Here is a 23,787-nt window from a genome sequence, read left to right as displayed (position 1 = left end):
GGCAAGACCTGCCCACTTCTGCCCAGCCCAGTCCTGGGGTAAGCAGTCATTGAAAACCCTCTGGAGCAGTTCTGCTGTGATACACATGGGGGTCACGAGTTAGACCCTCGGTGAGAGCAACTGGTGTGTGCCCAAGCTCGGTCGTTCGTAGCAGAGACCCACCTGCAACGCCCTCTTCTCTAGGCCAGGCTGAGGACCCCTCCACCCATCAGGAGCCACTCTCCGCCCCTGCACTACTCACGCTGGGCGGTGCTTCTGTCCGCTAGTCCCGCCTGCCCAGCTCAGGAGCACGCGACAGGCCTGTGGGTGATGCATCTCTCCCCACAGCCGCAGCACCGGCCCGCGCTTCAGCATGTCAGTGGAAGGGCACTACTGCCCTCTCTGCTCAGGGACAGCCCTGCAGCCTTCCTCCTGCGGGTAAGGCAGCGAGTTGTGGTAGTTACATAGCGGCGACTTGAAGATATGGAAGTGGAAGGGTGGAGTCCAGCCTGTCAATCAGGTCAGAGCCTGATGGTTCCCCCTTGTGGGCATGACCTCACAGAGGGTCTTGGGAACCACCCTCTCTTTCTACCTTCACCTTCCTGTTGACCAGCCACGCGGAGATCTGCCAGAGCCCTGGAATGCTTCCAGGACCATTGGATCCCCAAGACTTTGCACCCACCCAGCGGTCTGTGGCCCTCCTGGGCTCTGCATCACTGCATGCGGTTGTGTGAGTCTCAGGAAGGACTAAGGACTTGAGTTGGACTGGGCTGTTTGCTTGGTAGTTACTTCTTGATATCAAGCTCTTTCTTACAGAGGTCACTACCCAGCCTAACACAGATGGTCCTTAGGAATGCTCCTAAACTTCCTGCCATAGAGTCGATGCCACCTCATAGGGACCCGACAGCACAGGGTAGCACAGCCCCTGAGTTTCCGAGACTGGAATTCTTTACAGGAGTAGAAAGCCCCGTCTTTCTCTTGGCAAGTCCCTGCTGGTTTCAAACTGTGCACCTTGTGGGTCGCAGCCCAGTGCATAGCCACTACGCCCCCAGGGCTCCCCAGGAGATGCTAGGTGCCACAGACTGTTCTCTGCTCTTCACCAGAAGGTTGGCGATTTCCACACACTCAGAGCAGCTTGGGAGAAATGCTCGCCAGTCTACTTCCAGAAAGAAACTGGTCATTGGAAACCCCATGGAGTCCAGTGCCACTCACAGACCGGGTCACCAGCAGACATCACTGACTCCACAGAAAATGGCTGGGTTGTCTTCCAGGGGCCCTCTCCTTCTCCCAACACCCTCGAGCACACCAATGTTGGCAAACACATATTGCTTTATTTAGTGTTTCTCTGGATCGCAGAAATGTCAGCAGTGGGCCAAGACCCCCAGGAGGGCACAGAGGCAGCTAGGCAGCCCCCAAACCTTGGGGGGGGGCAGCAGCAGCAGAAAGAAGTGATGCCCCCCCTGCTCCTCCCAAGGCCAGTCCCTCCCCAGGATCCTGGGCTAGGGAGGCAGGTGCAGAAGCAGCCCTGGCCCTATGTCCTTGAATGGGGCCAAAGTGCATGGGCAGATGTTGTCATCTAAGAAGTGCTCCTCCACCTGGTGGCCCCCAAGGGTGATTGCTGGTCAGTGAGCCAGATGCACACTTCAGGCATGACTCCCCTCCTGTCCCCAGCGCCGTCCCATGGGGCTCCCTGTCTGGGGGGCAGTGAGGTGTGCTTGTGCTGAGCACAAGGCTGCAGTCCTGGTTTGCCCCAACCTCTGTGTGACCTTGGGCAATGGGCCTTCCCCTCTCTGGCCCTGGCTCTCCTGTCCTATGACACCAGGGGGCTGGATAAGATGCTCTCTCGTCTTCCAAATTCTGTGACCTGAGGCACACCTTTCCCCCTGCAGGATCCCCAGGCTGGGATGAAAACATTGAAAGGGCATTCTTAAGGCAGGAAGAGAGGGGCAGGTAAGGGTGGTCTCAGCCCCCAGGGGAGGTCAGAGTGGGCTGCAGACGGTGGCTGGGCAGACAGGCAGGCACAAGGCAGACAAGGTGCCAAGGGGACCAAGGAGGAGGCAGAGGAAGAGGGTGGCCTGGGCAGGAAGACAAGACCAGATGGCACCAAAGCCCGGCCCGCCCCACCTCTCAGCTGCACCCCCTACCCTGTAGGAGTCAGGGAGAACACATCCAGTGTGTCCTGGGGTGGGAGGATGGCTTTTAAAAAAGTTTCCTATAAAGCATCACAAAAATTGCGAGAGAGCACCTGGGCCAGAGACCCCTTCTCTCCAACGTTTGGCATCAGTGGAGCGGCGGGGCAGGCACTCATGCTCTGGCCCTGGCTTTCCTATTGCTGTGGCCCGGCCGGCCCAGCCCACTCCTGGGGATGCTCCCTGGCTGCCCGGCTGCTCCTGGAGAGAGAGGCGGCAGGAGGCCGGTGTTTGTAGGTGGGCTTCAAGGTGTCCCTGGGTCCCTGTCTGGAAGCTCGAGTCTTTGGTAACTGGGAAGGGGAGGGGAGGAGAAGCAAAGCACTGGGGAGTGGTAGAGGGTCCGGTGGGCACCTTCATCACCGAGAGTTCAGCCGGGGGGCCACCTGGGGGCAGAGACACCAGCTGGTGAGCAGGAGAGGTGTGCCAGGCAGGGGGAGGGGACCAGGACCTCTTGGCCTCCGACCTGGATGCTTTTCTCTTACCCAGTGCCCACCCCCATCATTCTGATCTCCCCACCCCGTCATCTCTGGAGGGCAATAGGATGAAGGGGTCAGTGTGTGGCGCCTGCCCACCCTCCGGCCGGGGAAGGCATGGCCATCGGAAGAGGCCAGCCCAGCCCTCCCTCACCACAGCCAGGTGCCCGTTCTTGGCCTTGGTGATGAGCAGCTCCGAGCCGGGCGTGAAGTCAATGGTGCCATCCCTGCCGGGGCCCCCGGCAAAGGTGATGCTATGGGGGAGGGGCACCTGTGAGGACTTGGCACAGGAGCCACCCCGAGCCCCCCACCCACTCGCACGCCTGCCCCTCACCTGCCCTGGTTGATGTTGATGCTGTTCACGCGGTCGGCGCTGAGAGCTGTCTTGGTCAGCGTTTCAATCACATGGTCACTCTGCAGCACCACATCCCCCTAGGGGGGCCAGAAGGGGTGGGGTCAGCCCTGCTCAAGGTCGGAGGCAGGACCCAGCCCTGCCTGGCAGCCGCCACCCCCACCAAGGGCACCTTCTGTTTGTTGTCTTCTCGCTGCACATGAAGCACAAAGAGGCTGTCGCTCAGGCTGCTGACGGAGATTCCTGGGGGGGGGGAGGGCAGAGATCAGGGTTCCAGGGTGAGAGCCGGGCCCTCCCTCCACAGCCCTGACCTCTGGCGTACCGGTCAGGTTGGCATAATCGATCCTCTGCTTGACTTTGGCGTCCTCCACAATGACCACGGCGTTGGGCGTCAGCAGCAGCTGCCGCGAGCGAGGCTTGTAGCCCTTGCGGTCGTATTTCACTACTGGCACTGCGTACTGGGGACAGAGGGCACGGCAGGGGAGGGGCTGAGGGGCGCCAGGGACAAGAGCCTCCCCCTGTGGCCACGCTCGGACCCCAGTGCAGCCTCTGGGCCGCTGAACTACAGGTTGCAGGCAGCTCTCACCTGGATGGGCTCAGAGCCTAGGACCTGGAGCACTTTAGGGCTGATCTCATCCGCTCCTGCAACCCAGATGGGGAAGAGCGAGGTGAGAGGTGGGGAGGAGAGAAGGCAGGGGGAGGGGGACAGGAAGGTAGGGGCTAACGCTGGTGAGTCAGGGGCTGACCGAGTCGTGTGCTGATGAAGAGTCTGGGGACACTTTGGGGGTAATTGTCCTTCTTGCCCTTGAAGATCTCACTGGCCACAGCCTTCTGTTGCAGCTGAGGAGATAAGTGGGGGTGGGGGGAGCGTGGGCCAAGAGTGGGTAAAGACCTCAGGAAGTAAGGTGGCCTCCCTGGTCCTCTTTCTGGTCCCAACACCAGAAGGTTGAGTCTGGCCACCAACTCTCTCATTAGTTCCTCCTCTTCATTGTCTTCCACCTGAGCCAACTGAGGTCAAGATCACCCGAGAGGCCCCCTCAACAGCCCAACTTTGGGGTGATGCCCCACCACCGGCTCAGGCCGAGGGTCCTCAAGACTCCACTCCAGCCTAGGGTCTCGCTGCCTAATTCTCAAGGCACCATCTCCGAGCTAGGTGGCAGCTACACAGCAGGCATTCCAATTGACCATAGCACTGCAAAGATGCAGCCTTGGTGGGCCTCGATCCCCCTGCCCCCCCAGTGGAGCTGACCTCCCCAAGATGAGCTCTGTCTGCTACTCCAAGATACTCCATTCATGAGACCAAAGGGGGCTGGGAGCCACCTGCGGTGGCAAGGTGCATCATGGGTGAGGTGTTCCCTACTCCACCCCCAGCCAGGCCAACATTCTCCCTTCCCAGACGTGGTCCCCAGCTGCCTCCTGGCTCTCCATACCTGCTGCTTCCACTCGGGGCTGATGCTCCGGCAGTATTTCCACACCATGTTCTTCATGCATAATTCCCGCAGAAGCTCCGAGGCCTGTGGGGAAGCGCCAGGCTGGGGCACCTTGGCAGACTGGTCCCCTTCCCACCCAGGTACCAGACTTACTCCCCCTAGCAGCCTCTGCCCTGGGCAGGCCTCCTGTCCTGAGTGGTCCCTGGCTCTAGCCCCTCTCCTTCAGGAAGCCCTCCCTGACTTTCTGAGCAACAAGAGCCCCCGACTTGGCAGGGGTGGCCTACAGACCTCGCGCAGGGCAGGTGGGGGTGTGGGCCAGGTGGTGTCCAGAACGCTCCGGGGCAGCTGCCGTCGCAGGTTGAGCAAAAACGAGGTACGCACATGGTCCAGGAAGAAGGCGTTTTCGGGGCAGCGAGGTGCATGGCGCAGGATGAAGCCACGAATGAGCCTGGGGTGTCGGTCAGCAGTCTGAGGAACCCCGCCCATCCCACTCTGTAGGTGCCCCCTCACCTCCCACCCCATGGCACCCCCGGCACTCACCGTCGGATGGTCTCCGCTGCCCGCTTCCTCTTGGCTGCCTTCCTCCGACCCAGCGTTCCCCGCCACCAAGACTGGATGCAGATAGCTGCAGAGTCCACAGATGCTGACCGCTGCCCCCTCAGCAGTGGCCCACCATGACCCCAGACCCTCCCGAACCTTGAGCCCCCTGTGACCCCCTACCCCCGAACCTGATCGCTTCACCCGGAGGAATTTCTGCCGCCAGTGAAAGCCCCTCCAGGTGGCCTGGATCTGGGTGGCTGTGGTCGGAGAGAAAGGGGCTAGGCTGGAGCTGGGGGACCCAGCCAGCTTGGTCAGAGAAGAAGGGGTGACGTGGGTGGGGAGACATGGAGGAGGAGCGGTGAGGGAGGGGGTGATAGGGGAGCATGTGCCCTTGAGAGGAGGGAGTAGATGCAGTAGGATTTTCCAAGAGGTTTTTGAGGTAGATGGCAGGTGCCAGGAGGTGGCACGGAGCAGAGGAACCAGAGTCCTTTCTCTGCTCCTCAGAATGGACCCCAACGGGACAGTCCTGTCTCTCACCGAGGCTCTGCCGCCGGACCTCCAGGGCATCCTCCGTGGCAAACAGGGTCTTTGGGAAGCGGATGAAGATCTTGGTCCTGCATGGGCAGCCTCTGGTTGTTGCCACTGTCCAGTCTGTCCTGCTTTCCCCAACCCCCACCCATCCCTGCTCCGCTCCCCCTGAACCCCCACCAGCTGTGGGCACAACTTACCGGCCCATCTTGTACTCCTCTGGCTTGTAGCCCAGGTGCTGGACCAGCACAGCCACCCCGTCTTGGGGCCGCCCTGCCCATGTGGGCCATGTCTCGGGGCACAGCGACTTGTACCTGGGGATGACCAGCAGCAGAATGCACCTGTGGGACGAGTTACTGCCCCCTTTCAAAGACGAGGTCACTGGGGCTATGGTGTCTGCCAGAGGCCAGGAAGTAACCGTGCTGGATGGCACACCTGGAGCCTCCTCAGACCTACAGAAAAGCTCATCTCTACCTTCTCTGGGTTTCTTGGAGACCCCATTCCCACAGGCTCCCGCCCTCTGGACTGACACCAGGCCTGTAGCCCAGAGAGTTCCACAGCCCAGAGCCTGGGGATCCTCTATGTGGGGCTCCTCCCCCACCCTCCACACTGGCTGGGAGTCAGGCCCAGCCGCACCTCTGCAGGAAAGCCTCATATTTGCGGCGATAGGCGAAGCCGGCTCTGCGCACACGCAGGTTCTCCATCAGGCCCAGGTACTTCACCTGATGCCGGATCAGGACCTCATCAAAGCGGCCTGTGAGAGGGAGATCGGGAGGTGAAGGTGTAGTCAGTGGCCTGCCACCACGACTATGCACCCCCATGGGCGGGCACACATAGGCCCCAGTGGTGGGGTGGGGGCCAACCTGGCTGCTTGGCGTCATTGGGCTTGATGCAGCGGATGTAGGCGGGTTCCTTGGACTTCAGGATCTCGACCAGCTGCAGGAGGCTCATCTTGAACTGGGTGGCCACCTGGGGGGTCCAGGTCAGGCAGAAGGTTGGCAGAGGCGCAGTGCAGAGGCTTCTGGGCCCCGCAGGACAGGGGGAAACTCCCATGTCCACCACTGCCCATCCCTCTGCCAGGGCCCTCCCTCCCTCTGCTGGCCGCCCTTCCCCAGTTGAGGAAGGGCCAGGCTTCACCTCATCTTCCGCTGGCGGGGCTGGAGACCTTGGCTGAGGAATCTCACTCCACATGCGGAAAATCCTGCTCCCAAACTTCCCCAAGCAACCTCCCTCTTCCCCTGGGGCTTCAGTGGCCGCGATCCTTAACACACAGCTGTCCCTAAACATCCAGCCAGTGGTCCAGAGGGAGGCTCTGTAGGACCCTCGGGGTCCCCTTGGCCGAGTCTCGCCCTCCATCATAGTCCCGAAGCTAATAGGGGGTCTATCCCACGGCTTCAGGGAGTCCCAAGGAAGGATCACTAACCCCATCTGGGTGGTAGGGGGCGGCAGGACAGAATTCCTGGAGGAGACAGCCGGTCAGTGGAGACTTAAAGGATGAGCAGAAGACCGCCAGCAGTAAGCATAGCAGAGTCAGGCAGAGGGGCAGCCGGAGCACAGGAGCAGGGTGTGCAGAGAGCAGGGCAAAGACATAGGCGGGGTGAGCGTCGAAGCCACAGGCCAGACTAGCGAATCTCATTAAGGAACTTGAGGGGAAAGAGGGAGCCACTGAGGACTGCGGCGTGAGGGAGGAGCGTGCTGGAGTACCACCAATACAGCACGTGCGGAAGGTGGTTATGTACTGGGCTGCTCACCGCAAAGTCAGCAGTTCAAAACCACCAGCTGCTCCGTGGGAGAAAGAAGAAGTTTTCACTTTCATAAAGAGTAAACCCACAGGGAAGACAATACTACCCCTTCCTCCAGGATCACCATGAATCGGAATCGACTCAGTGGCAATGAGTTTGCTGGGGTTTTTTGGCAGGTGGGCAGGCGGGAAACCGGGAGCCTGAGGAGGCTAGCAGGCTGGTTCAGAAGAAGGACAAAGACCCAGAGAGGTGGTGGGTGCCCAGGTTACAGGACACCTAGGATTGGACACGTGGAAGGAGCTGAGACGTGATGAGGTGCTGGACAAACCAGTGGTTGCTGCCGGGATGGGGAGGTGGAGGAACAACACCTGGGAAGGGGGCCCAGGTTTCTGGCCTGGGGGCTGGGTGGAGGGCAAGCCCTATCCTGAGTCAGGGACACAGAGGAGCAGGACTCGGTACCCATAGGCCCTCTATAGACCAGTGGAGGATCACTGGGAAGGGAAGGCCTGAGCAGGAACGGGTATGCAGGTGTCCTCAGAGAGGATGGGGGGCACAGAGGGCTGAACACCCAGGAGCTAGGCCCTGGGCAACATGGTTCGCACAGATAGCTTGAAGCACATCGGCTTCTACCTCCCTCCTGTGGCTCCCTCCTGCCCAGGGCATCAGGCAACAGCCAGGCCTCCACCCTCCCTCCGCCCACAGAGCTCTCCCGGCACCTGGCACCACCGGCCACACCCCGCCTCAACCCCAAGCCTTTTGGGGACTCTGTGTGCCTGGATTGGCCCCTGGCTGCCTACAACACTCCCCCATAAGTCCACTTAACATGCCTGAAACCCTGAACTAACCAAACCCACTGCTGTCCCAGCAAGTCCAGCTCACAGTGACCCTGAAGGACAGAGCAGACCGCTCCCACAGGCTTCCCAGGGATGTCAGTGGATCTTTTCTGAAGCAAGCTCTTGCCTTTCTCCCCAGAGAGCAGCAGGTGAACCCCTGACCTTTGGGGGAGCAGACTAGGGCTTAACCACTTCTTCCCCAGGGTCCTGGCATGTGCCTACAAATCCCTACATGAGCTCAAATGTCTCCTCCTCCAGGAAGCTTCCCTGACCTGCTTGCCTCTTCCGGCCCCTCAGGCACAACGGGTTGCGCTCTTTCCTAAATTCCCAAAGCATCTCCCGCACATCCGTGTGAGGCAGCGATTCCCTTCTGTGTCCCTGGTGCCTAGTAGTGCCTGCAACAAATGCCTGCTGAGCGCTGAGCGGGTGAACACAACAAGGGCACCCCTGGAGGGAAGGGCACCCACATGGGCCCCACAGAGAGACAAGGTAGCATCTGCGGGCAGCATCAGACAAAGAGATGTGCGCAGAGGCGCCAGCAAATACACAAGCTCACAGGCACACTGCGCAGCACACTCCTTGCAGCCCTACACCACCCTACACACACACACACACACACACGCCCCTCGGGCCCCACAGCTCCACACCGTCTCGGGCCGCTTCTTGTCACTGAGCTCACTCCGGTCGAAGCACTGGCTCATAATGGGATTCTTCGAGCTGCACATGGTCTAGGAGGGTAGAGGCAGGCGTCAGAGGGCGAGGGCAGAGGCAGGTGGGGCAGACTCCGAGAGCACAGGTCCATACAGGGGTGTGGCCGCTCCCAACCCAGGCCCCTTGCTGAGTCCTCCTCACCTCCTTCAGGTTCCGGAAGAGAAGGTCATTATTCTTATCCAGAAACCCTGGGGGAAAGGGGAGAGCAGAGGTGAGGTGGGGGGAGGAGTGGCCCATTCCCTAGACCCTGTGGGGACCCGGCCTCCCAGGGCCTCACCAGTCACGCTGTAGGTCACCTCTCCAGCATAGTGCACAAGACGGAACTCTCCTCGACCCAGCGATTTCCTGGTCCGCTGGTCTGCCAGCTTGTGCCTGGGGAGGGAGGGGAAGCCACAGATTGGAGGCCTGAGCCGGGTCCCTGCCTGTCTCCCAGGGAGGATGTCCTCCTCCGGTAAGGAGCTGCCATGTCCCCAGATGTCCACCCCACACTGAGCTGTTATGAGGGGAGGCAGACACTAAGGCTTGGGGAGGCAGACACCTCAGCTCCGGCCTTGGCTGGGGTCACAGGACCAGGACGCTCAAGCAGGAGCGTGGACTTCTTTCTCTGACTCCAAATGTGGAGTCCATGTTCACGATGCTGGGTGCTCATCACCAGATATTGTAGAAAAGAATCTCCCAAGAGATTGCATAGACCTGAAGCAGCGTGCCAGGAGCCCTGGTGGCACAAGGGGCTACGTAGGGAGCTGCTAACCCTAAGGCCGATGGTTCAAGCCCACCAGAGACTCCGCAGGAGAAAGAGGAGGCTGTCCGCTCCTGTAACGACTGACGCTCCCAGAAACCCACCAGAGCACCCCTCCTCTGTCGTGTAGTGCCATTCTGAGTCAGAGTCCTTAAAATAAGGACACACTCAGCCATTTTCTACTTTTCAGAGCTATCACAAGTAACTCCCCAGCCACAAAAATAGAGGGCACACAGGTGTTTGAAGCGGCAGGAACCCCAGAGGCTGACCAGGGGGCCTAAAATGCCAGGTGAGCGTGTGGGCATGGGCACATCTTGGGTGAAGGTACTGCAGGAAGGGGCTTGAAGAAATAGTTCATGTCTGATGATACAGGAAGGGATGTAGCCTCCTCCTGAGCCTTCAACACAATAAGTTTCCTCCTAGGAGGGAAAAATGTATGGACCAAGACAGGAAGGAAATGCCTCAAATTGTCAACAGGGACAGACTCTGGGTCACAGGAGCACCAGTGAGGGCAGCTCACAGCCCGGCTCTGCCCTAACGAGCGGTGCTATTTTTATCGTCAGAACGCGTTTTTGACATATTACAAAGCACACAAAATGTCCAGGGACTCGCTATCAGTCAGCCCTGGGACTCAGTCCCAGTGACTTAATGAGATGTCTGATCACCTTGGGGCAGCAACTTCACCTTAAGGGGCCCAAGCAAGAGGGAGCCCAGCACCCAGGGCAGTTCCTTGACAGGGGTGCTGTAGGGTCGAGGTGATGTTCGCCCAGAAAAAGGCAGGCCAGATCTAGGACAGAGGGGCTTCCTTTTTTTTAAATTTCCTGTGCCCTCACTTTACGGGATGCTCCCAGTAAAAGCAGTTTCTAAGTAAGGCAAAGTTTCATTCTCAAAAACAAACAAACAAACAAACAAAAAACGAGGAAGGAGGTGGAAGGAAGCCATGCTCCCGGCGTCTTCCTTCGTGGACTGGGTGCTAGGAGCAGTCTTGTGGGGCTGTCCCTGGTTAGCTCCTCGGGGCTGGGGGGTTCTGTTTCAGAAGCCATTTCTGGGCTCTCTGGCCCCTCCTGACTTCCACAGGGCTGTCGGGCTGTGGGCCTGTGTGTGGGGTGGGGGGTGGGGAGGACCCGTCTTTTGCAACTCTGCCCCAGGGCAGCCCCGCTCACGTCAGGAAGTGTGGATGGAGCTTGACTGTGTCCTCCAGCTTCTCCAGGAAGGTCAGATCTGTGGCTTCCCCGGGCCGCAGACACTCCTCATCCTGGGGGAGATGGGATAGGACACATGTGGGGTGGGGTGGGGTGGGGTGGGGGGCCCAGGAGCCTGCGGAGGGGCAGCTTCCTAGGAGTGTTCAGCCCTCTCCCTCCACACTGCCCTGCCCCTGCTCAGTCCCTGGAAAGGGGCCAGATGGGGTGGGTGGCATCCCTCTCCTTTGCCCTCCCCAGTCAAGTCCTCCACAGGAGGTCCTGGAGGAGCAGAGGACTCACCAGAATGGGGATGATGCCCTTGAACTTCTCCTCCACCAGGTCACAGATGATCTTGTTGTTGAAATACTGGACAGGCTCCCACTGAGGGGTCAGAGGGCAGGGAGGCGTCATCATGGCGTGCCCCCACCCACTCCCAGGGAGACCCGGGGCCTGGCCCTCCCGCCCTCACTCACAGCGATGCCTTCGGCCTCGTATTCCTCCTGCTCGGACTTGAGGGTCAGCTCGATGAAGAGCTGCTGCAGCTTTTCGTTGCAATAATTGATGCAGAACTGCTCGAAGCTGGGGGCGGGGCATGGCGAACAGAAGACCCACGGTGACTCAAGAGGAACGTGGGACCAGGAGCAGGGGCAGGGCAAGGGGGACTGCAGGCGGCAGGAATGAGAGACACACAGGGGTGGGCGGGTGCCGTGGCACTGACCTGTTGTGCTGAAACACCTCAAAGCCATAAATGTCCAGCAGCCCAAGGACCGTGGTGCCCCGCCAGCTGGGGGTCTCAGCATCCTAGAGTCAGGTGGTCATCCGAGAACATGAGTTGAGCGTTTGTGGGGCCCCAGGGCCCCGCCCACACCCTTCCCGCACGCCTCTCCTGACTCCCCCTGCCTGGGTTGAGTCCTCACCTTGGAGGCCAGCGACCTGTTGATTTTCCCCACCAGCCAGGTGAAGGTGCGACTGTACACAGCTTTGGCAAGAGCGTCCCGGGCGTAGGCAGCCTGCTCCAGGTTCAGGGGGCTCAGGAGCTGCCGGCGTCGGGTCGAGACAGGGAGCTCAACACCCAGACCCCTCCCTGTGCCTTTCCTGTTCAGCATCACCTGCCCTCCCCTAGAGGGCACCAACTCAGTGCCAAGGTGGGACAGGGACCAGAGGCCTCAAAAGGTGGGAGTCCTGGGTGCAACCTGTCACCCTCTGGGTGGTCTTAGCCAGCTCATTGTGCCTCTCTGAGCAAAGAGCTGGTGTTAATTGCCGGGAGTCAGTCCTTGACTCGTGAAAACCTCATGCCCAACGGGAACAAAATGCTGCCCGGTCCAACACCGTTCCCATGACTGGTGGATGAAGGACCCTTGCTCAGGGATCTGATCCACAGGATTTGCGCTGATTTGGGGGTGGGGGAGATTGCCAGGCCTTTCTTCTTCCTGCCCTGAAACCTGTTCAACATCACAGCCTCCACGGAGCTCAGTGGAAGCTATGCTTGACATGCATTGCGAGGACAGGACCCAGAGTGTCCTGCATGGAGGATGGACTCACTGCCCTGAACCCATAGCTAGCGCCTGCCTCCTTGGGCCTGGCCCTGGCTGGGCTGGGAGGATCAGCTGGGCAGTCGGGGAAGGGCTGCCTAGAAACACCTGCTCCTTCCTCCACGCCGCCCGAGGCAGAGGCTCAGGCTCACCTCTTCTCCCTTGGCGATGATCTTCCTGTGTATCAGGGCTTCCCGCAGCGTAGAGCTGTCCACGTTGAGGAGCTGCCGAGGGTGGAGGGTGGGCGTGGTGAGGGAGGGCGTGCTCCCTTGCCCCTGCTGCTCCTCTCCTCCCGCTCACCCCACTCCACTCCACTCACCCTGGTCAGATACTTGAGCTGGTTCTCAGTGGTGACCTGGGCATTGCTCTCCTCGTCCGCAGCAAAGTGGATGTTGCCCAAATGCAGGACACTGGCCACGATGCTCAGCAGGTCCTGGGGGAGAGGGCGGGGGACAACTAGTGACCGTGGCCAGACAGAGCAGGGGACCGGGCTACAAATGGAGTAGAACTCTACTGGTGGAAGGGTGTGACAATGTGTTTGGGGGGGGGGAGTGTGTGACTGCCAGCGGCCTCACCTCCACTTCGTCCTCGGTGAAGTTGATGACAGTCAGGGCCTTCCTGACGACCTTCCAGTCGCTCTTGTCGTTGATGGAGGAGACTTTGGCACACTGGCCCTGGAGGAGGGAAACAGCTGGGTCACCTGCTCTGGCACAGGGCCCCCTGGAAGGCACCTGCCCTGCCTGCCGCCCACTCACCTTCACCAGGTACAGGTAGCTCTGGGGGTTCCGCTCCAAGCCCAGCCTGCGTAGCGTTTCCTCCTCCCCACCCTCCAGGAGCTGGTAGAAGACGTGGAAGTTCCTCTCCCCGTGGTTCTGGTGCACCACTCGGGACTTCTCCAGGAGGTAACTGAGGATGTGGCCACCCACAGGGGCACCCTGCACGCACAGCAAGGGAGGGCCCAGGGCCCCCGTCAGAAGCCCCGGCCAAGGAAGAGGGCCTCTCTTCTTCCTATGAACTCCTGGGCTTAAACTCTAGCTCCACCACTAGCTGTGTACCTTTAAGCTAGCTCCCTGCTTTGACCTCAGTTTCTTTATCTAAGAAATGGGGAAACCATGCCCTACCTCAGGGGGTTGTCATGGAGACCTAGCCTATTTGGCAGCCTGACAGGGATCTCATTGACTCCCAACTGCCCCGCCCCCATCACAGGCTAGCTCCTCCCAGCATGCCCCCACCCCCTACCCGTCAGAGGCCACTTCATCTCTAGTGGTCCTGGCTAAGGCAGCTGCAGACATGGAAACCTTTCCCCTTCTCACTCCATATCCAGTTAGATAGCAAATCCTGCTGGCCTTGCCGCCAACAGGTACTCAGAATCCACAACCTACCACCACCCCCGTCAGCCACTGTCTCGTGTCCCTTGGATTATGAAATGAGCTTCCGAACCGGTTTCCCTGCTTCGGCCCTGGCCCCCTACAGTCTACTTTCAACACAAGTTAAGTTCTACTGACAACTATGTCACGTGCCTGACAATTCAACGGCTTAAACATATCTAACAAAGAGTCGTGTCTAAGAGTGGTCCTTTCGCAAAGGGAAGCTCCAGTCCCGATTCTGGTCCCTCCGGTGGGTCCCCTTCCCCACGGTGTGCAAATCAAAGTGCTGAACCAGACCCACAGGGACCTGCCCCACCTGGCCTTCCTCCCTCACCTCTGACTTCCCTCCTTCCACCTCCTCCCTTGCTCTCTTCTCCAGCCATTCCGGCCTCGCTGCTGGCCCTTAACCATGCCAAGCACGCTTCCACCTCAGGAGCTTGGAACCATTCCCTGCATGGGGTCTGCAGAGCCCCCCACTTCATACTGCAATGGCTCTCCCTGTTCAAAGGTTCCTCCATTCCCTTCGGCATTTTGTTTCCCGGACTTGGCTCGTTGGTTATTTTCCTGTGTATTGAAGATCTCCCTCCACCAAACCAGAAGCCAGATGCATTGCCATCGGGTTGATCCTGGCTCACAGAAATCCTGTAGAACTGAGTAGAACCGCCCCCGTGGGTTTCCAAAGCTTAAATCTTTACAGCGCCAGAAAGCCTCATCTCTCTCCTGTGGCTCGAAGTGCTGACCCTGTGCTTAGCAGCCCAGTGCTGCCCATCTCCTCCCAGGGCAGGGATTTGGGGCTATTTCATTTCAGAACTATACTACCAGCACCTGGACAGCGCTGAGCACACTGCTTGCTGATGCCAAGGACTTGGCTTGTGGACACCTGTACAATGGGAAGCCCCTCTCCCAACATCCCCCCAGGTACCTTGAAGTCAAACTGCACGTCCATGTACTTCCCAAATCGGCTGGAGTTATCGTTCCGCAGGGTCTTGGCATTTCCAAAGGCCTGGGAGAGGTGGGGGTATGAGGGTCACCTGGCATCCCCCCTGCACCCCTCCCTCCAGGTGCCAACCTGTACCCTTACCTCCAACACAGGGTTGCTCTGCAGCAGCCGGTCCCGCACAGCGCCACCCCGCTCAGGGGCGGGGCAGGTCTCGGCATAGAACTGCAGAAGTCTCTTGGTGGCCTCCGTCTTGCCTGCCCCGCTCTCCCCAGAAATCATCACGGCCTGGTCCCGACGCTCGGTGCGTAGCGCCCGGTACACAGTGTCGGCCACTGCGAACCTGGGGGGCCAGGGGCTTGTCAGGGAGTTCAGGGTGATGGTGGTGGGGTGTGTGTGGGGTGGTGGTGATGTGGTCAAGTGGTGCCGAGGCCCATCGGGTAAGACTGTAGGGCCGCTCCCATATCTGTGTGGAGACCCATTTTGTGGGGCAGGGTGATCAAGAGGATCATTTGGGGGCTCCCTTCGGAAGGAAGATTGAGAGCACTTCTCATGGGCGAGGCAATGGCAGGTCCAGCCCGTGGCAGTTGGGGTCCCGCTCAGGTAGGACTGGGGGGTGGGTTCCTCATTGAGAAGAGTCAGAGACCCACTAGGTTTAGGAAGCCACACCAGGCAGAGTCAGACGATAAGTGGAGGATGTGACCTGAGAGGCGGGGGGCTGCTTACCTTCCTCCCAGATGGAGTTGAGAGATTTAACTCAGCTAAGAATGAGAGCTCATGTTAAAACAGTGTTTCCCCAAATGGGCAATACCACCCCCTGGAATAATGGGGGGCTGTGGGAAAGGGCTGAATTATGGGTCATGGTATAAGTTTTTATTTGCCAGGGAGCTGCTATGTAAATCCTCCCCCCCCCCCCCCCAGAACACAGGGTGGTGGGCCGAACAAGTCTGGGACCGTGTGTGCTAGAAAGAAGGGTTCCACGGAAAGCAACTCCTCCCTCCTTCAGGAAGGAATGTTGTGGGAGACAGATGGGAGGGTCCCTGTTTGGAGGTTAGGGTCACTCACAGGTGGGGGGGCACTTCATAGAAGCTGACGCCACGGTACCGCTCCATGTGCTGCCGGGTGTAGATCTGCAGGTCCCGGTAGGGGTTCACAGACACCAGGACAGGGCCGATGTAGGTCTGGGTGGGGGTGAAGGGGTGGGGGTGAAGAGGGTTACAGGGTCCTCCCAGACCTCCTGGCTCCTTCCTTCTCCCGCACCCCCATGTCAGTATCAGGCAGCAGTGCCCCAGCCATCTCCCCACAGGCCGGGTGGGGTGGGGCAGCTCACATAAATGAGGTTCTCCCGGAACCGCCGACGCAGGTTCTCGATGAAGGCTGCCTCACTGGTGAAGTTCTCCAGCAGCACGAAATCCTGGACTCCCACCCGGTCGCGGGCAGTCAGCGCGCTCTCCATGGTCACCCGTACCCCGTCACTGCCCAGGGCCTGCAGGGATGGGCACAGGGAGAGAGTTAGCGCCAGCAGGGCACACCCCACCCACCCGGCAGGTGGCTTCTCCCCCTCCCCCAGGGCCTGCTGGGCTGAGAGGGGAAACTCTTGCTAGTGGCCATAGGGGCCTGGACACACAGAACATGCACATGCTGGGAACCCCCATACAGAGGATGGTAGACAGATAAAATATTAAACACAGGATAGGTGAGCTAGAGGCCATTGGTGGGTGGGCACCAGCCACAGGGCCCCTGGAGTGCACAGGACACAAAGGACATGGGAGCAGGGTCACTGAACCAGGAAGGCCCTGGTGTGTGTGCAGAAAGAGGGGCCCAGAGAAGGAATTCCTTGCAAGTGCTCTGTGACCTTGGATAAATCCCCTCCTCTCTGGGAGGCTGGCTTCTCACAGAGGGAGGGAGCCAGGCCAGGTGACCTCAGGTCTCTCAGCTCTGGGCCACATGTGACAGGTGCTTTGGAGGACAAACTGTTCAGTAATTCTGCAGAAGGGTGGGGCTTCCCCCCACCCCCAGAACCTCCACAGGGAGGGTCTAGGGAGAAACAGGAGACCACCCCCAGACTACAGGACAGGGATTCTCCAGCAGGCAGCACACTTCCCAGAAGGGGACGGCCCTCTGTACCCACCTCCAGCTGCTGTACTCCCAGGCGTCCTGCTACCAAGAGTCCCCAGGGCCTCAGGGGCCTAGGGATTTCACTACCAAAAGTCCAGCTGCCTCCTCTGCGCCCAGCCCAGCAGGGGTGGGGGAAGTACACACTCAGCGAAGCCCTAACCCCACCCCCCACCCCAGGGGCTCGGATTCTCCTTCAAAAGAGGGCTCTGGGGCTCTAGGGAACTGAGGGGAGCACCAAGAGAGTGTCCAGGGTCAGCGGAGAGCAAGGTGGTGGGGGGCGAGGTAGACCCCAAAGACCTGCGGATCTCCATATGGCTCTCGGGCCTGCCCCTCTCCCCTCTCCCGTGCTGCTGCCAAATCGGGCTGCTGTCCCCGCCCACTTGCCCTCTGGGTGAGGGGGGTCTCCGTGCTCCCAGCCGTCCTTCTCACCCCTCACCCCCACCCAGAGCGGTTTCCCAGATCTCGGTCCCGGCACCCACAGTACTCCCCACCTCTGCCGCCTCCCCGCAACTTTCCCGGACATTTTTTCCACCCGAAATTCCTGGGCCGCGCCCGCTTCCTGGAGGCTCCAAGGCGCCGCCGCGAGGTAGGGAGGGGCGCCCAGGACCCCCTGCCCCGCCCACAGCCCCCCGCTCACCGACGCCCGGTAGCGCATCCTGCCCGGCCGGCCTGACGCTCCGCTCTGCCGCCCCGCGGTCTCGGGCCCGGGCTCCGCGGCGGCGGCGTCAGCGAGGGAGGGACCAGCCAGCCCCCCGCACCGCCCCCTCCACGGCCCCCGAACCTCGGGACTCCCCCAGCTCCTCCGCCTCGCTCGGGACTCGGGCTCCCCGTCCCGCTGCAGGAGGTGGGGTGGGGGGCGAGGACGAAGGTGGACCCCAGTTCCCAGCTGGGGGCGGGCGCGGGGGCGGGGCTCCGGCCGGGCTGGGGCTCCGCCTGAGTCAGGTTTTCCAGGAGGGACGTCGTCGGTTCCAGGGTGGGGCCCGGAACCCCGGCGGCCGCCGCGTCTATACGGGCCCGGAACTAACTTCCGGGCCTGGGTCTACACCAGCTGCCGGGCGGCGCGCGGGAGGGGGCTGGGGCCTGTGGGTCCCTGAGGAAGCAGGATTCCCCGCCCCCCTCACCCCAAGCTCGGGTCCCGGGAAAAGTTAAAAATAGAACGAAATGTCCAAATACGGCCGGCGTGCCCAGGCGGGCGGAGCCTCCCAGTGGGACTTGGTCCCCCCTCTCCCCTTGTACACATGGGGGCGGGTCCCGCGTCCTGAAGTCTGCAGAAATTGTTTCCTTCCCCTAGTCAATCCAGGGCCCGCACCCCAAAAGGCCCTGGCCCCTCACCGCTGGCCCCCATCCTAGTGTGCTCCTGGAGTTCCTCTGGGTCACCCCACACCTTCTGCCAGGACGCCCTCTCCCCAGCATAGCCCCTGCCCGTCCTACCCTTGCTGGGCCCTTTGGAGACCCAGGCTACCTGTGGCCCAGGATCAACCTGCGCTCAGACCCCGCCGCTGGTGGCCAGAACTTGCTTTCTTCCTGCCACTTGCGTAACCTCCTGAGCCTGCCTCTTCATCCTTAAAAGCAGGCTCATATTCACTGCCATTGAGTCGAGGGCGACTCCTGGGGCCCCTTTAAGAGCAGGTTAGAATTGCCCGTGTGGGTTTCCAAGACTGGAACTGGGTACGCAGTAGAAAGCCTTGTTTTCTCCAGAGGAGCAGACAAGGCTGGCCTTGCATCTAGCAAACCCACTTCAGAGGTTTCCCACGAGTCCACAGCACTAAGGAGCCTCTCCGCCCTTCCTATCTCTGCCACACGTTCATTCCACGCATGTTTGGGGCAGACCTGGGCCCGCCAGGTCACCCTTCTCCAAGCGGAGAAAGGCTCTGAGGACCTTATAAGAAGCTCCGAAGCGCCCTCGAGGTGCCTGGCTCCACCCTGAGGCGCCGAATGGCAACCCGACTTGTTCTAGGGGGTTGGGGGAAAGACAAGGCCTGGGCTGGGCACCCTTGGCGCGGGTAGGAGGGGTGTTGCAGGTGCGCGTTGCAGCCTCGTGGGGAAGGCTCATTATCTCGAGAACAACAACCCGGCCGAAGCCGCGGCCAGCTGGGAGATGGGACCCCCTGGAGGGGCGAAGGGGCTGAGTGCCGCGGCGCGCAGCTGGGAGATGGGCGAAGAGGAGCGGCATTTGGCTGCGTCAACACTGGCAGAGAGGAGCTGGGGCGGGAGGGAGCGCCCTCCACGGTGCCCCCAGGTTTAAATCCAGAAAGGGGCGGCGAGGGAACCCACCCGGCAGTGAGGAGTGCATTGGAAGACTGGGTGGGGATGGGGATGGGGGTGGGGGCACGGTTGAGAAGGCCCCTACTGGAAGCCGGGCACCAGGGCCCTCCGGCTCCCGCGGGTCGAGCGAGTGTGGGAGACTACGGGGCTGGAGAGGGAGGCGGAGCCTCGTGGCCGCAGTGGCCGCCCCGCCCGCCGCCGCGTCAAGCGGCTGGAATGAGGGGAATCCGCGCGCGGAGGGGTCCGACCCGCTGCCCCTCCACCCGGGACTGCGCCGCCGCATTCTCTGGATGCCCGCGAGCGCCCCCGCGGCCGCCGCCCAGTGGCGGGCGGAAAGAGGGGGCGACTCCGCTGGCCCGCTCCCCTCCCCGCCCTGGCTACCCTGGCCCCTCCCCGAGCCGCGGCCACACCCACCCCCGCCCCGCCCCGCCCCGCCCCATCCCACTAGACGGAAGCGCGGGCCCCAGGAGCAGGGAAAGTGGAGGGTGTGAAAGACTATAAAGGCAAAGGTTGCAGCGCCCCGCGTTCCTGCTCGAAGCGCTTTCTTCCCGTTATTCCCTGCAGTGCTCCGGACAGGCCACGAGGTCTGTAGTATTACCTCCACTGGACAGATGGGGAAACTGAGGCTGGGCAGGCTTAGTGGCTTGTTTAAGATCTCAGGGCTAGTAGGAAAGTGGTGGGATTAGACCCACTGGAAAGGGAACAATATTGCTCCTGCAGGGTTGCTGGCGGCGGCGGTGCGGAGCCAGGTGCAATGCCTTCCTCTTGGCTTCTAGTCACTCAGCACAGAACTACAGGGGTATCCTGCCCCATGTGACATCTCAGTGACTGGCATCATGACAGCAGTGCCCTGAACAGGCCCCCTAGATGTGGCACAAGACTTGACTGGCATGCCGGTCTTGGGAGTAGCATCCAAGGAATGGGCCCCGGCCTTTGGGGACCTCACATGGCCTTGGGCCCAGAAATTGGCTGAGTTGGAGTCTTGACACGGACTGACTGACCCACAAGGCTGTCTCTCGGCCCACGGGGACGTGGGGGTGTTTCCCAGGACTGCAGCTCAGGGGCATCCTGAACCTTTACCTAGTGTGGGTCAGGTGCCCCAAGCCTGGACTCCAGGGCAATGTATCGGGAGAGAGCAGTGGGCAGCTGCCACACATATCCCGAGAGGCCATTCTAAAGAACCCTAGGTTGTTGCTGTAAGATGGTGTTTATTGAGGTACCCTTGCAGCCTCTTGGGACAGAGGAAAATCATTCACCAAGAACTCAGTGCAGGCACAGAGCAGGTGCTCAATTTACAGTTACCAGACAAATCTTAAGTCTGGAGCCAGGCTGCCCAACAAAGGATGGTTGTGAAGGGGAGGGGTGGGTTAGGAATTCTGCCTGATTGAGGGCTAGGCACTCTTGGAAACTCCAGCTCCAGAACCTTGGGCCTTTGCCTTCCAGACACGTTGACTTTGGAGGGTGGGGAGGTGTCCTGCAGACTAACAAGGCACCTTGATGGATGGCACTTTCAGCTACATCATATGGGCCTGGCCTCCTCCCTTCCTTCCTGGCAGCAAACATCTGCCCCCAGCTTCCACCTCAACCCTGTTCCTCACCCTCCCCACCACAGTAGCAGCCTCCTAAGTGATCACTGGAGCCCGCCCCTCCCCACCCCTTTCTCAAGCCAACCCATTTTCCCACAGCAACTTGTGATATTTAAAAATGCAAAACCGATCCCATTAACGCCTAATGTTAATAGATTGGAGGATTACAGAGCAGGCTTCCGGGTCAGGATCCACTTAAGGTCTTGAAGCCCTCTGCTTCTAGTCAGCCCCCAGTGTGACTGATCAGATGGCCTCTCCAGTCCCTTCCCTCCCCTGCACCCACACGGCACCACACCACACCGCACACAGCAGGAGGAACTGTGCTCGCCCTGCCACCAGTCACACCCAATTGGTTCTCTAAGCTTCTGTGTCTTTACACCTGCAGCTTCCTTGGCCCAGCGTCTCCCCCTGCCCCACCTGACTGATTCTCCGTCAGCCTTGGAGACTGGGGTCAGGTATCACCTCCTCCAGACCCCTTTCTCACTTGCCCCACACTCAGCCTCTCCTTAGCGCGTGGCACGCTCATCGCCTGTTTCTTGGTCAATCTCTCCCGGGAGAGGGCTCGAGCCCCGGCTTTCCACCCCTCTAGGTACACAGCGAGGCCAGCGACCGGCTCGGAGAAGCCGGGATGAATGAATGAATCACTGAGCACAGCTGTGGGAGCCGGAGGCCCGAGTGCGCCGGGAGCTGAGCGAGGCTGCGGGCCAACCATTCATTCATCTCTCATTCATCTCCGAGCCCCCCACCCTACGCACTCACTCGCGCCGACCCACGCGGTGGGCACCGGCGCGCCTGGGCCCGGGGGGCGGAGAACGGGAAGGGGCGGGGCTCGGGCAGCTTCTCCGGAACCCACAGGCACAGCCGGGCGGCGGGGGTGGGATGGGGGGCAGGGGGCTTGCTGAGTGCCTGGGGCCGGCGCCCCAGACTGCTTTCCCCCTAGCTCCGACGTTACCGACTAGCAAACAAGTCCCCGCCAGCCCGAGTCTGGGTGCCAGGGGCTCCTGGGAGCCTGCGCGGGCGGGGCCGAGCCCACCCACGGTCCCTAGCAACGCCGGGGCCAGTGACCCGGGTCTCCCGCATGGCAGCGTCAGGCCGGCTCGGCGCCCGGCAGCCTGTCCTTTCCACCATCCTGCCCGCCCCGCCAGCGGAGGCCTCCCGGGGCCACGCGGCTGCTGCCCGCCCAGTGCCCGCGCCCTGCATACCCACCGGCTCGGCTCTTCGGGCGCGCGGGCGGGGGCCGGGCTGGGCGGCGTGGCTGGCTAGGGAGTCGGCGGCCGGGGCACGCTCTCCCCGCCCAGGGCCCGCTAGGGGCTGGCCCGCCGCCTGTCGTCATCCCAGGCCGGGCCCAGGCCCCGGCGCGCGCGCGCACCCTCCGGCCCCGCCCCGCCCCGGCAGGCCTGCTCCCCGGCCCGCGTCCGCGGTGGACTGTACCGGTGCCGCACATCCTGCAGCCAGCGCTCGGGGCAGTCACACAAACACGCACACGCACACCCACCCAGCCCGCACCTTCCTCCAGAGGCCCGACCCGCTCCCACTGGTCGCAAGGTCCCTGGGCACCTCCAGAGCTAAGCAGACCTTTCCCTGCGTACTGGCTCGGGCCTTTCTTCTGTTGTCTAGCCACCTCCCTCTTAGCGCCCTCCACGCCCAAACCACTTCTCCTAGCTGGGCAGGCCCCAGTTCCTCCGACCCAGAAGAGAAACAGGAGGCGCTAAGTGCATACTGTGCGCCTGCTGCTTTACATGCCCCAGTCTGCCCACCTCAAGTGGCCCTGTCACCTATATGCTGCTGTACCCATTCCATAGTCCAGCCCATTGAGGTGCTTGGCTTTGAAAAACCTGTGGCCATTAAATCTTTGCCCTTCTCTTCCGCACATCTCTTCCCTCCAGCAGGTTCTAGTCCTTAGAAGGGGCAGAATCCCTCCCTAATCTATAGCGGCTTGCTAGTGATGGGGCTGCAGGGTAGTCTCCCTATCCACCCTCCCAGACCAGCGCACCCCAGCTTACCAGCTTGCAGGGCCGGTGGGGATGAACCACGCGGATGATCTCCCCGGTGGGTATCAGCTCCACTTGCAGTGCCATCCTGCCCTGCGGAGAGCCAGCTTGCTGAGGGCTGAAGGCTGGTGCAAGCCTGGCAGCTGCCTGCCGCCCTCTGGCTCTAGCTGCTCCTGGAGCCAGGAATCTACGGTTTCACTCCTGGCTGGCCACTCAGTTCAGCTTCCACCCCAGCCCCAGGGGATGTAGCTGGTCCAGCGCCTCAGGACACAGCTGGAGTGGCCCAGGTCTGATTGGGAGGCCACTTGGCCCAGAGGCTGGGGGCAGGAAGAGGAGGGGCTGAGGGGTAGCGGAAATGCCTGTTGTCCCAGGTAACCAGGGGAGCTGATGCAGCCACCATCCTGGAGAACCCTAGCTCTAGGTCAAAGGATAGTTGGCCTTTGCCCACCCCAGCGTCCCGGTCCCAGCCTTTCCTGGGATCCGCTCCTCAGTGTCAGTCAGAAAGCACTGACCATCCCTCAAATTGTAGGAACAGCCACCCCTCCAAGCCCCTGCCCGTCTCCCCAACTTGCCTGACTCCCACAGCAGCAGGAGAGCCCCTGAAACATGAGGGGCCAGGCCAGACGAGGATTGGTCATGCTGGTCAGGAGGGCTTTTCAAGTGCTGGGAAGTTGTCTGTCTGTCCCTCTCCAGTTTCCTTAGAGCTTCCAAAGCCTGGGAGGTTGGGTCCAGGGCTTCCTAGGTATGGGCCACCTCTTGTCCTGTTTGCTCCTTGCTTTTCAGTAGCACCGCCCCCCCGCCCCTGCCCCACCTTTAATGTTCCTATTTTTCTATCTTTATTGTTGCTAAATCACAGTTGACACTTTCCTGGCCTGGGTCTGAGCCCTCTGGTCTCCAGCAATTCCTTATAGGAAGTGAGAAGGCGGAAGTGGATAGGGGATATGGACGTTTCCAGAGGGACAGGCTGGTTTGGGAGGAGGCTGGAATCCAATGGGCCTGCGCTGGCCTCAGCAGCCCTATGGGCAGGCGCCTTTCCCCAGGCACCCTTTTCTGCCCTCCCCGAAGCTTCCCCCGCCCAGGAAAGGCCAGCAAAGCTTCCTTCCTTCCTCCAGGAAGCGCATCTATCCAGGGCAGTCTCATCCAGGCGGCCACACAATGGCCCTTATCAGCCACGGAGCCAAGCGCAGAGACCCAATGCACACCAAGTCTCACTTATTTCCTGTTTCCACCCAGAGGTCAGGGCTGGGCCCAGAGCCGCCATATCCTGACTGGGGCCAAAAGGAGGGAGATCGCT

The 23,787-nt window shown here is 61.0% G+C and overlaps 1 protein-coding gene across 4 annotated transcripts; it reads right to left on the bottom strand.

The window, feature by feature from the left end:
* Positions 1-1,290: 1,290 nt before the first annotated feature.
* On the bottom strand, positions 1,291-22,595 carry MYO1C (myosin IC). Of its 4 annotated transcripts, none has more exons than XM_075561230.1 (32): positions 22,506-22,595; positions 15,864-16,019; positions 15,599-15,714; positions 14,678-14,876; positions 14,519-14,599; positions 12,985-13,164; positions 12,805-12,903; positions 12,549-12,662; positions 12,382-12,453; positions 11,615-11,734; positions 11,416-11,498; positions 11,171-11,276; positions 10,998-11,078; positions 10,680-10,771; positions 9,055-9,149; positions 8,919-8,965; positions 8,714-8,794; positions 6,355-6,460; positions 6,128-6,245; positions 5,692-5,805; positions 5,501-5,577; positions 5,152-5,220; positions 4,964-5,048; positions 4,712-4,871; positions 4,424-4,507; positions 3,740-3,833; positions 3,580-3,635; positions 3,316-3,451; positions 3,166-3,236; positions 2,976-3,073; positions 2,796-2,895; positions 1,291-2,551 (listed from the first exon to the last, which is right to left on the bottom strand). In XM_075561230.1, the coding sequence occupies exons 1-32, from the start codon at positions 22,578-22,580 to the stop codon at positions 2,525-2,527; spliced, it is 3,192 nt and encodes a 1,063-aa protein (XP_075417345.1). In that variant the 5' UTR covers positions 22,581-22,595; the 3' UTR covers positions 1,291-2,524. The 4 variants fall into 4 exon arrangements, with proteins under 4 accessions (XP_075417345.1, XP_075417347.1, XP_075417348.1 ...); XM_075561232.1 differs by lacking the exon at positions 22,506-22,595 and adding an exon at positions 21,709-21,854; XM_075561233.1 differs by lacking the exon at positions 22,506-22,595 and adding an exon at positions 17,433-17,716.
* Positions 22,596-23,787: the final 1,192 nt, after the last annotated feature.

Source organism: Tenrec ecaudatus, chromosome 10, assembly GCF_050624435.1.
Source record: "Tenrec ecaudatus isolate mTenEca1 chromosome 10, mTenEca1.hap1, whole genome shotgun sequence".
NCBI lineage: Eukaryota > Metazoa > Chordata > Mammalia > Afrosoricida > Tenrecidae > Tenrec > Tenrec ecaudatus.
The sequence above is the reverse complement of the archived record's forward strand: the minus strand, read 5'-3'. Positions and strand labels throughout refer to the sequence as shown.

Coding starts and splice junctions, on each gene's coding strand:
- MYO1C (XM_075561230.1), bottom strand. CDS start 22,580: ATGGCACTGCAAGTGGAGCTGATACCCACCGGGGAGATCATCCGCGTG. Junction 14,600..14,677: donor AGAGCAACCCTGTGTTGGAG/GTAAGGGTACAG, acceptor CACCTCTCCCAG/GCCTTTGGAAATGCCAAGAC. Junction 3,074..3,165: donor GAGAAGACAACAAACAGAAG/GTGCCCTTGGTG, acceptor TGGCCCCCCTAG/GGGGATGTGGTGCTGCAGAG.